The sequence below is a fragment of the Neodiprion pinetum genome, chromosome 3 (assembly GCF_021155775.2).
Source record: "Neodiprion pinetum isolate iyNeoPine1 chromosome 3, iyNeoPine1.2, whole genome shotgun sequence".
In the NCBI taxonomy this organism is placed as follows: Eukaryota; Metazoa; Arthropoda; class Insecta; order Hymenoptera; family Diprionidae; genus Neodiprion; species Neodiprion pinetum.
The window spans coordinates 11,443,432-11,455,796 of record NC_060234.1 but is presented as its reverse complement, the minus strand read 5'-3'; the positions used below and the strand labels follow the sequence as shown (position 1 = coordinate 11,455,796).

The 12,365-nt window shown below is 45.3% G+C and overlaps 2 protein-coding genes across 2 annotated transcripts; one reads left to right on the top strand and one right to left on the bottom strand.

Moving 5' to 3' along the window:
* The first annotated feature begins 6,075 nt into the window (after positions 1-6,075).
* LOC138190592 (uncharacterized) lies at positions 6,076-7,044 on the top strand. The gene has a single exon (XM_069134339.1). It carries the CDS (start codon positions 6,076-6,078, stop codon positions 7,042-7,044), a length of 969 nt encoding a protein of 322 aa, XP_068990440.1.
* Positions 7,045-9,962: 2,918 nt separating this feature from the next.
* On the bottom strand, positions 9,963-10,715 carry LOC138190591 (uncharacterized). Its single transcript, XM_069134338.1, has one exon. The coding sequence runs from the start codon at positions 10,713-10,715 to the stop codon at positions 9,963-9,965; it is 753 nt and encodes a 250-aa protein (XP_068990439.1).
* Positions 10,716-12,365: the final 1,650 nt, after the last annotated feature.

Here is a 12,365-nt window from a genome sequence, read left to right as displayed (position 1 = left end):
TAGAACAGATTCCCCCGTTTGCGTAATACTTTCTCCACAAGGTAGCCGTCGGGATATTTCACTTTGGCGAGCTCTTTCTCGTAGAAGCCCCCCTCGATGGGATGATCTTGATAATCGGTAAGTTTGTAGGTGGGTGGATTGGTATTTTTCACCTCACCCACGGTGAATATTTCAGTCGTCCAATTGGGTGTATAGCCTTTTTCGAATACATTCTTGTACTTGCTGATTCGAACTCGATCGCCTACACTGAATTTCCGCGCTCGATCACTTCGTTTGATTTGCCGAGGCTTGTACACGCTACGATACAGCTGTTTTTCATTCTCCGTGCTAACATTCACCGGTTTCATCCGAATCGTGCGATGTTTGGTGTTGTTGTAGGACTTCATTAAATCGTCCAAAATATTAATCCACTCGTACGATCCTTAGAGAGTAAACCGCTTCCACATTTCATTCTTTAATGTTCGATTGAAACGTTCGCATATCCGACGCCTTTAAGTTGCTAAATGTCGAATACATGTTGATATTGTGATGCTTCACGAGGGCTTTGAATTCGCTGTTGTAAAATTCTTCGCCTCGATCAACGTGCAGATGTGTAGGTATACGACTCTGGATCAGTACAGATTTCATGGCAGCGGCAACATCTTTCCCACTCTTGGACTTTATCGGCGCCGCCCACGCGTACTTGGAAAATATATCGATGATTGTTAGTAGGTATTTGTATCCCTTGTTGCACGAGCTGTATGCGGTCATATCGACGAGATCAGCTTGCCAGGTCTCATCCAGTCCGCGTACATCTACGAATCGGCGCGGATAGTTGCGTCGAGCCTATCTGTGAAGTTCGGCAGTCATTGCAGTCTTCATTGTTCCCAACTCTTCACCTATCAATTCTTCGAATTGCTGTCCAACCACTCTGGTTTCTCAATCGATACTAATTTCCTGCCGGTCTGTCCCAACGTTGGTGTTGCCTGCTCCCCAATATGTTTGATGCGATTCAACGTATTTTCAATGATTTTGTTATTTATGCGTAGCTGTTTCAACCGCTCGTTGTGATTATGCGCGAAACTCTCAAAATTTGATTGAAAAGTATCCACAATATCCACAGCCATAGACTGTAAAGCAGTATTGAGAACTTTTAAGGAAACGGCGTCGGTGGAGTGCTGCGGATCAGCTATGTTACACAATTGTTTACCGTCCAAATCATACAGATTGTCGTTGGTGGTTTTGAATCCAACACCCGAAGGCCCTCGAATAAATTTTTCACCCCCACCACGCTCCGAGTGTCGCCCGAATATGTCTATGCTCATTACTGGACGGTCACTGAACAATTGATGATTTTATGTTTACACGCCGCTAATACACGATTCCAGCCTCGCGCAACTCCTCAATAATGGGAACTATTTCGTTGGAATGGCTGGTATTGCCTGCAGCCTGTGACGCCATAAGCAGCCGGAGACGATCTACAATTTCATTTGGATCATCCCAGTAGACGTAATCGACATCTTGCCCCTCCTTTCGCGCAATCTTACAGTCGGGTAAGCCTTTGCCTGATTTTTTCGGCGAGCCAACGTGTTGTGCAATGAAATTTCTATACTTTGCGCTTTTTAAATCTTCTCGAAGGCTTCCATCGGCTTGGTAACGTGTTCGATGCGCATTTTTCGTCGTTACAATTTTTACATAATTATTCTTGTCCGCGTCATTGACAACCGATGCATTGAGTGATTTTTTAAACAGTAATTCGAGTAATCCAGGTGTTCTCTCATAACTTTTATCCCCCACATTGACCAGATTATCAGTGAAATTGATCGGTGTATCGCCAATCATCATACCGTTTATCACCTTTCGAACACCGTATGTGGTGTCCAAATCCCTCTTTTCACTTGAGCTGAACATTTTCAAATATTGTGCCGTGGAATCCGTTGTTTTCTTCACAGGTGTACTTGTAATAGAAATTTCACCAAACTTCAGTGTATTATCATTTGCATCCATGAAATTCCCCTCATCCATATTCTCATCCTCCTTCTCATCATCATCATCATCATCATCCCCGGTACTCTCGTCATCTTTTTCTTCTTCTTTGTTCATTGTCACATCCGGTAGTTCCGTTTTAATTTCACGATTAATATGCTGCTGCTGCTGTCTTGAGGTATCAACCAATTTTTGCAGCGGTGTTACTAAAGGCTTGAATACCTATCATACAACCTGTTCGGTCGTGTCCGTGTCCAACTTAAGCATTTTATGCTTCCGCCGTATGACATCGGATGCTTTTGATATTTTACTCAATGTATCGCTATGCTTGCGAATCTTGGCACTCTCCATGTTGCCGGCTCGATTGTTGCAACGAAACTGTGCAAGTTTATGTTAGTTTTTGCTCATAAAGCAGTCATACCCCTTCCTATATCGCCCCCCATTGATTTCGTTATCCTTGTCAATTACGGTAAAACTGTAATTGCCATCATTCCAGCATGCCGAGCACAAGTCTTTAAATTGCTGATACGTCATGTCCGTGTTCACATGATCGTTATAGATATGTTTCAGATTCATATCATCCTGCCGAAATAGCACCAATAAGTTTGCATTGTCACGCACTAGGTGTTTTGGAATGCGCGCGTACGTTTGACTTAGATAGAAGCTATCGATATCGCAATGCCTGCCCATGCTGAAGTATGCTCTGATATTATCCTGCTTTTCACAAGCCACATCGTCGAAAATCGTAATAGAGTTGGGGCGAGCATCTTCCGGTTTTACAACCTCATCGTTCTCGTGAAACGGGAAATAACCCACTCCCTGCACGGGTTCTAGTAACTTTTGCAAGAATTGATACTTTGGTTGGATGAGAGATTTCGAATAGACGTACACATTTTCGAATCGCAATCCATTGCCGTGGGTGATGAGTGCGAGAAGAGCGTTAGTTTTACCGCAATTGGATGGCCCGCAAAAAATTGCTCTCACGGTATTTGGCAGCAATTTTGCATGTCGTTTTCCTATCTTCCTCTTACCACGTCGAACCATTTTATCGAAATTTGCGATAGGTAGTTTATCGGGCTGATCTTGAAATCTCATGATGCTTCGTTAGCATGACAACGAAAACTGAGATGACGGTATATAAATTCCGCCTTTTATAGAAGTCGCGTTAGTTGTTGCCCGACTATGAGGATGTGCACATGGAAGAAACGTGGTGGTGGTTTGTTAAATAAAATCATCAATCATTTCCCAGTTGAATTGCATGTGCCAGGGCATTAGTACTGCGGACCTGGAACGAAATTGGCCAAGAGGTTAGCTCGTGGAGATTTGAAGATCAATCCGCTGGATACCGCGTGTAAAGACCACGACATTGCATACGCAAAGAATCGCGATATCGCAGCGAGAAATCTTGCCGACAAAGCGCTCGCTGAGAAGGCGTGGAATCGCGTCTTGGCCAAGGACGCTAGTGTGGGTGAAAAGGCTGTAGCCTGGGGAGTCACCAACACCATGAAAGCTAAATCTAAACTCGGAATGGGCTTAGCTGCAAAGCGGTCGAAACTTGGAGTGGCTGCGAAGAAGAAATCTGGAACTGGCGGGAAGAGTAAACAGCGGAAGAGAACTGTGAATCTCAAATCCATCATCACAGCAGCAAAGGTCGCCATGCGACCGGGTTATAAAGCCGTCGAGTCGGCGTTGGCGGGTGCTCGTGCGGCTGCGCGTGGGACTGGGGAGAATATTCGTATGCCTCGCGTTATACCTGTGCCTGATGAAATTGGCGGCATCCTGCCGTTTCTCATTCCAATTCTGGCCGCTCTAAGCGCTACTGGGGCTCTTGCGGGTGGTGCTGCGGGTATAGCTAAAGCTGTCAATGAAGCTAGTGTCAACCAACATCAGTTGAATGAGGCCAAACGGCACAATGCAACAATGGAGGCGATTGCTTTGGGCAAGGGATTGTACCTGCGACCCTACCGCAGCGGAATGGGCCTGTACTTACGTCCGGCAAAAAACTAGTAAAGCTACCACACCGAGCTCTCACCAACATTGATTTACGCAACTATGCTAAAAATATGAAAATTTCGCATTTTCGTGGTGTTTTCATGCGGAATGATCTGCCGAAATCAGGACCAACAATGCGAGAATCCGCAATTATTAATCTTGATGATAAAAACGGTCCAGGGACACATTGGGTTGCGTACAAGAAAAATGGTGACCATGTTGTGTATTTCGATAGTTTCGGTGATTTGAAACCGCCTAAGGATTTGATGAGGTATCTCGGTGTTGGTAGCGTTAAATACAATCATAAGAGGTATTAAGAATATGATACTGTGATTTGTGGCCACTAGTGTCTCAAATTTCTCAGCGAACAACTATAAAAAGACAGGTGTTACATGAGCAAGCATGAGTCATGTCGGAATCGTTGACGTTGACACTGTCAGGCACATCCTCCGTGCTGGAGGCTCAATATTTCCCCCCAATCGAGTTATCACCAGAGAAGAACTATGTTCTCAGACTCGTCGAGTTCCTGACATTCAATTAAATACCCAATATGCATGAGAGGTGTAATAAATTTTACCTGAAATGAGCGGACAACAGAAGAGAGAGCATCGCGATACCCACGGTGTTTGCGCTCGGCATCGATGGCGGTAAGAAATTTTTTACTAACGAGGGTCGTAAATCCTCGTCAAACCAATCGGGAAAGATTTTCGATGCACTGGCTTCCTTGAGACAATCGGGTTTGACTCAAAGATGATTCAATGTTGTAGGGTTTAGTCAACAAATATATTTATTAACAGACTTGAAATAATTTGAATACACTGTTGAGTTCGGTTGTATGAGATTCACGCGGGGTAGTGAGAAGACGTTGTGGCAGTAGAGTAAGTTGGTCTTCTCTTCGCGTTGGTCGAAACGAATCTGATCTTAAAGGTAGGTTTTAAAAATTAGCTAAGTTCCGATGGCCAAAAAACTACTGGAAGGGGTAGGATTGTCCCTTGAGAGAAGGGATGAATTTTGCTTGGGAGTGGGAGTGAGCACGTGAGCCAGAAGCAGAAACGTACATTCCCAATGTGCGATGCACGTGCGGGCGTTTTAGGATACACGTCATAAAAAAAAACAAGGAACGAAAAGTGAAGATTAGAGGATTGGTAGGTAGGCGAAGGTATTTACGAGTAGAAAGTAGAGAATTTGTCGAGATTGCAAGACTGGCTGCCAGATGTGGCAGACCGGCGTAAGGAGTATCCTTTTTTGCAAATCAGTCGACGCAATTCGTCCATAAGGGATGGGAACTTCCAGCAGTTGAATAGTTTATGACCTTAAAACGTGACTAAAATGTCCACGCAGAGATTAGGATTAACGACTGTAAAACGTGAACAAGAATGCCGCTAATTTACAGCGCGGATTCAACACACGGGAAGCTATGAAATTGAGGATATTGAAAATTTTTCGCATAAGGAGCTACCCTCCGACATCACCCTCAGTCTGATAGCTAACAACAACGAGCTGAACAGTGAAGTCACATGCAATCATGTGGTGGACTTTAAGCCCGAAGATTCCATCGGCCGATTATTGGCATTTAAGGCGATTGAGCTATCACGAAACGTTACTTATAAATCTGAATCACCCGTGGCCACACTGAAGGTTAATACTTTACGCGTTGAGTGTAGCATAACCACAGGGGCGTACATAAACGAGCATTGAGCTCACACGATTCACGAATTTTTCCCAACCGTTCTATCGGGATATAAGATTGTCGAAGTGCCTACCAACGTCATTTACCTGCCAATCGCCGTACAGTCGATACATCATTTACAGCTGAGAATAGTCGATCAAGACGACGAGCTGATTAATTTTCGCGGCGAAACGATAACTGTACGTTTACACGTGAAATCACTTAAATAATGGGAATCGTGTTTGAGACGAGAAAGTTGGGAAAAGCTGTAAAAGTCAAACGTCATGGCCAAAAATCATCAGTCACCCGACACCTCTGACAACGTTTACACCGCCTACGAGACTGACACATCTGAACGTTCGGTTTCTTCAGAGCCTGGGTCTTCGATTACGTGGAAATATTGGAAAATAAGAATTCGTGTTCGCTGCATCCTGTGTGTGTAAGTTACCATGCAAGAAATAATAAGAATACAGAAACCTGTGGTATTCGACGAATTCATCGCGCACTCTGAGATTCATGCTCATCAGCCGTTTGCATCATCCACCTTCCAGAACAACGATGAAATCCATATTGTTGTTCAACATCAAGACTTGTGTCTACTGCCCAGTAAAAGCTCTCTACACATTCACGGAAAAATCACAAAGGATGATGGTGTGGCTGCGGTGACGTTTACGAAATTGATCAATATGGCCGTTTGTCATTTGTTTGAGGAAGTTCGCTACGAGTTAAACGGTGTAGAGATTGATCGGAATAAAAATGTTGGCATCACCTGCACTATGAAGGGTTACGTATCCTTGACTCCAGGCCAGCAATATAGTCTGGAGAATACCGGGTGGTTTAGTGGGGATAAGGAACTAACCGATGCCGCTGGAAATTTCGATGTTGTTTCACCGTTAAATTACGTGCTAGGCTTCGCCGAAGATTATCGTCGAGTCATCGTCAATGCTAAACATGAGTTAATTCTCACACGTTTCAACACTGATTTGAATGCCGTGATTCAGACCTCGGCGACGGAAAACTTTGAAATCACCCTGAATAAAATCGAGTGGTTGTTGCCCTACATCAAACTGGCAGATAAACCGAAAATCCAGCTACTCAACTACATCGCCAAGAATCCGGCCATATCCATGAGTTTTCGTTCTTGGGAAACGTACGTGTATCCGATGCTCACATCAACAACGCGGCATACATGGTCAGTCAAGACATCGACGCAGCTTGAGAAGCCCAGATATGTCGTTCTAGGATTTCAAACTGCAAGGAGAAACGAGCCGCTGAAAAATGCTGGCGTATTTGATCATTGTCGGATCAGAGATGTCAAACTCTTCCTCATCTCACAGTGCTATCCCTACGGAAATATGAATCTTGATATATACAATAATCAATACGCCATTCTCTATGATATGTATGTTCGGTTTTAAATGAGCTACTATAACGAAGAAGCTGAGCCTTTGCTATCGAGGCGTGAATTTATAAACCAGGCTCTCCTCATCGTCATCGATTGCTCCAAGCAGAACGAAACATTGAAAACTGGACCAGTGGACATTCGATTGGAATGTGACTGTAGCATTACGTTCCCACTACACACTTCTGCCTACTGCATGATCTTGCATGATCGCATTGTTGAATATAATCTGATCAGTAGTACTGTTAAAAAATTGGTATAAGTCAATTTTGGAATAATAATATGCTTAATTAATACAGATATTGAAAATAATATGTATAATTTTACTCGTTAAAATTTAGAATAAGATAATTTAGAATAGAATGAGAAAACTAAATGTAATTGATGTTGAATGAAAAAATTGTTAAAAGCATTCAAAACGCCATTTTAAACCTTCTTTCAGGGGTGTGTGTGTTTTTTTTTTCCCTTGGGGGGGGGGTGAATCATTTTCACGGATTCCAGGCATAGCTGTTTGGCCTGGATATGTGGCGACTCGACGCAGCGTCACACTAAAACTCGACGCTAACGCCCCTACCCACTAAACGCTAAACCCCTTCTTCCTTCTTTCCTCTAATCCCTCATGGAAACCGCCGTTAGGCATTACTTCGTGAAGGGAGGATCTAGCTACTGCTCTTCCTTCTGGTGGCTAAGGTGTCATTTTTCCTTCCTTCTAGTTTCTATCATTCGCTCTTTTTCTTTCAATGGAATGCAGCTCTGTAAGGACTTCTGTGGCAAAAGTGCTGGTAGCGTTCCAAGCAGTTTGACTCGACAACATCGCCTCTACTATTGTGTCTGGTCGGATTCTGCTGTTCAGGATCCTTTCCAACTTATTTCGCTGAGGATCAAATCGTTGACACACAGAGAAAACGTGCCCTGCGTCCTCAATAACCCCCGGACAAGACGGGCACTCCGGAGAATCGTCGTGCTTAAAACGGTGCAGGTACTCTCGAAAGCACCCATGTCCTGACAACATCTGAGTTAGGTAATAGTTGACTTCGCCATGGTTACGGCTCAGCCAAACATCGATCTTTGGTATGAGGCGGTGTGTCCATCTTCCTTTTGCTGCGGCGTCCCACTCAAGTTGCTATCGCGAGATGCTGTGCTGCCGTTCTTCTGTTCCAAGTTCTTCAGGGCTCAGTGCAGTTGACCTTTTTCGTTGGTAAAGGGCCCGTCTTTCCTCTGCTAGTACTCTAAGCGGTAGGGTTTCAGCAATGACGCACACCGCTTCTCCTGATATTGTGCGGAAGGCACTGGCAACTCTCAGAGCGCTCTGTCTATAAATTGGACCCGCTTTTCTCCATGATTCTTGCGTCTCTAATGTATCAGCCCAAATGGATATACCATATGTGAGCACGGATGTTACTACTGATGACAGCAGTAGTCTTCTGCTCTGCTTTGGTCCACCAACGTTAAGCATGAGTCGTGCTAGACTCGCTCTAACTACTGATGCTTTGGCAGTCACATGTTCGACTTGTTGCTTGAGATTGAGTCGAGCATCAAGTATCACTCCCAGGTACCGAATGTACGGTTGTGATGTGATCTCAAGTTCCCCAACTTGTAACTTGATGGTTTCCATCGCTTTCCTGCTGGTAATGAGCACTGCTTCAGTTTTATGCTTAGCTAGTTACAAGTTCACCGTATTCATTCATAAGTTAATCCGTCTAAATGTAATGTCGAAGGCCAGATTTATCTCTTCAAGATGCTTCGCGACAATCAGCACGGCAACATCATCTGCATACGCTACCAGTTTCACTTCTGCTGGCAATGCTATTTTCAGGAGACCATCATACATGATATTCCATAGCAGAGGACCTAGAACTGAGCCCTGTGGTACACCACCAGTAATATCATACTCCTTAGGACCACTTTTTGTGTCATATTTGAGGACTTTGTTTGTGAAGTAGCTTGCTACCGTTCTACGCAAATACCCTGGAACTCGTTTCTCTTCAAGGGCGCGCATTACGCAGTCCCAGTTAGCAGAGTTGAAAGCATTTTTGACGTCCAATGCAGCCACCAAGCAATACTTTTTTGTGCAGCGATTCCATCTCTTTCCAGCAATCGCATCCTTAGCTGTGTTGACGACCAGGTTGATTGTATCTAGGGTTGACCGCCCTTTTCGGAAACCAAATTGGTTGTCTGCCAGGAGTGGATCAACTAATGTTTCTATTCTTTGGTGAATTATCCGCTCTAATATCTTACCCGCCGTGTCTAACATGCAGAGTGGACGGTAAGATGATGGTTCGTCAGTTGGCTTCTTTCCTTTCGGGAGCAGTACAAGTCTTTGCCGCTTCCACCTTTCAGGAAAGACTCCTTCCTTGAGACACACATTGTAGGTATCTATGAATAATGCCGGTACTGCTTTGATAGATGTTTTTAAAGCAATGTTTGGAATTTCATCCAATCCCGGCGCCTTATTATTCCCTACACGATTGCATGCCTCCATCATTTCCTCCTCTGTGGCAGGTGGCATGTCTTCAGGGTCAGGCTGCAGTAACGAATAGGTCAACTCACGTGGCTGAGGAAACAACGTACAGACGATTTTCTCTAGTAGCTGTGGACATGTAGGTGACGGCATTGGTTGACATTTCAGGTGGGTCATGACCACCTTGTACGGTCTGCTCCACAGATCTTTCTCCACCTCTTCGACGAGTTCCTTACAACAGCGTCTTTTGCTATCCTTGATGGCTCTATTCGATTATCGACGGGCCTTTTTGTACTCTGCCACCAATCCTGCAGAGTTAGGTCGACTGTAGCCACGCTGAGATATTCTTCTTCTTTTAAAACACTCTTTACGAAGAGTGCTGATGTTATTGTTCCACCAGTGTACCGGAGATCGATGATTCATGCCACGTTTCCGGGGCATACAAGCGACGCAGGCTTGGGTCACTCCCTTCATTATTTCCCATCTTTCTCTTCAGCACTCCCTGTGGTATTTGGGTTGCTATCTAAAGCTATGATTAAAGTAGCTGGGTCAAGAGCTTTGACTTTCCATCCAACTGCGTTAGTTTGTCTGGTTGCTCTTCGAGGGCTCTGGCCAGTTGATACTTCCCAAAGGACGGCGTAGTGGTCGCTGGCAATGTAGGTGTTCATAACTACCCAAGAATAGCTTCCTCTCGTAAGACTACTGCTGACGAACGTAAGATCCAGTATAGAGCTTGCCTCTCCTTTTGAATATGTTGGTGTCTCACCAGTGTTAAGGAGGACAACATCTAGTGTGGCCATCGCTTCAAGTAGAGCCTTTCCTCGTGCATTGGTGAGCTTACTGCCCCAGTCTGCTGCCCAGGAATTGAAGTCACCTGCTATTGCTACGGGAAAGTGTTGCCGTGCATCTTCGGTCAGACAATCAAGAAAATCGATAAATTGTTCCAAAGAAAGACTCGGCGGGGTATAGCAGCTGTAGAAACGAATTCCATCTACCCATGCTGCTACAAATCCGGCTTCTCTGTTGTTGACTGCCTTCTGGAATGGTAATCTGTCACAGGACCAAATGACAGCTTTGTTGGTACTGTCCGATTCCCAGGGTAGGGTACTCAGATGTTTATATGGTTCTGCTATCAGTACTAAGTCAAGCTCTAGTTCGCGCACGGTTTGTATGAGCAAGTCATGCGCAGCCTCGCAATGATTGAGGTTGAGCTGCAGTATTTTCATGCTCGTTTATTTATCATTTCCTCGAGCGCCTCTTTGAAAACCGGGCATCTGTATGTGCCAGTATGGTGGGCAGCGTCCTGCGCACCTTGATCGTCAGCGCATAATATACATTGGGCTGGATTTTTGCACTCAGTAATCTTATGTCCTCCTCTTCCGCATCTTATGCAGTGCTTAGATCGGTCGATTTTACTTTTGCACTGGGATACAAAGTGCCCAAAGTGCCAGCATTTGAAGCATTGTATCGGCTTCTTTGTTGCTCTCATTCGGCAGTTGACCCAGCCAATCCTTATTTTGCCGTTTCTTTCCAGTAGCTGTTGTGCTGCAGCTGCTGGTAGTGTCAATGTGGCCGTTTGCGTACCTCAGTAGGCCTTACGGATCTTGATAGCCTCTAGTGGTATTTCGCCGGTTTCTCCGGTTTCCGTTTCCAGGGCAGTCTGAATGTGCTCCTTCGTCATGTCATAATCAATGTCTCGGATTTCGATGATCTCCTGCGGTCCTTTGCAAATGACTTCGGCCTCTCTTTGAAGAATGTCCGTGATAGCCTTTTGCAAGGCTTGGCCTTTGTCAGTACTCTTCTTTGAAAGCGTAATCAGCATGTCCCCAGTTTTGGTTTTGTGGATCTTTTCCACGGTTGTGCGGACCTGTTCGTCAGGGACGGCCTGCTTTATACGACGCAATATTTCGGCCTACTTTTCCTTCTCGACCGGACGGATGATCAGAGCGTCAGGCCTGATCCACTTTCGAGGTTTCTTCCGCTTAGGTTCTGGCCGGGGCTCTTTCGGCGGTTGCTTTGGGAGCTGCACTTTCCTTTGTCTTTTCTGTTCTTTTTTAGACTGAACTCATTGCCAAGCTGGCGCTTTAATCTGTTCGTCGCTTGGCAGTGCTGCTCTTTGCAAAGGGCTTTCCTTCAGGTCCTTCTGTTATGTTGCTTGCCTGAATGTTGGGTCTGGAGAGGGTCTTTCTTTTCTCTTACCAGGCTTGCCGAAAGTTTCACGCCCGTCTTCAGCGACTGATTCACTGTCACCTTCGGCTCCGGTGTCTATTGCTTCGTCAGTTCCGACGTCAGCTTCGCAGGTTTTCTCCGGTGTAGCACGGAAAATGCGCTGCAATAATGAGCGCCATTCTGCGTCCAGTTTCTCAAACCTTTGTAGGGCGCTAGCTACACTAGCCGTCTTGGACTTTATCTCCTTGTGAATGTTGACCTTTGATTGAACGAAATCATTCAACTCACCGGTCAGTTTTTTAAGGCGTTCGAGCGCTTGCGACCGCTTTATTACAGCGCTTGCGTCAATCGCTGCTTGTTGGGCATGAAGCCCGTCTCCACTCTTGTTTATTTCCAGTAAGTTACTCATACTTTTTTGGTTTACCAGCGCATCGTACGGAGTGGAGCGGGTTGTCATAACTAGGAACGAGTGTACCCTCGGAGATAGTACTCCTACCCCAGTTCCCTAAGGCCTAGTCGACACTTAGCCAGTCCCGGGATACACGAACGGACTAGACTCGCTCGGGGCGGTGAAAATTCCGATCTCTAACACTCACTGCGTACTTCCTGATCAGGGCCCGAAGTGGCTGGCTCCTGATCCACTGTCGCAACTTACACCTCGGCAGAGCAAGCTCACATCAGCCGTGGCCCGCATCGTCGGAAATAAT

Coding starts and splice junctions, on each gene's coding strand:
- LOC138190592 (XM_069134339.1), top strand. CDS start 6,076: ATGCAAGAAATAATAAGAATACAGAAACCTGTGGTATTCGACGAATTC.
- LOC138190591 (XM_069134338.1), bottom strand. CDS start 10,715: ATGAAAATACTGCAGCTCAACCTCAATCATTGCGAGGCTGCGCATGAC.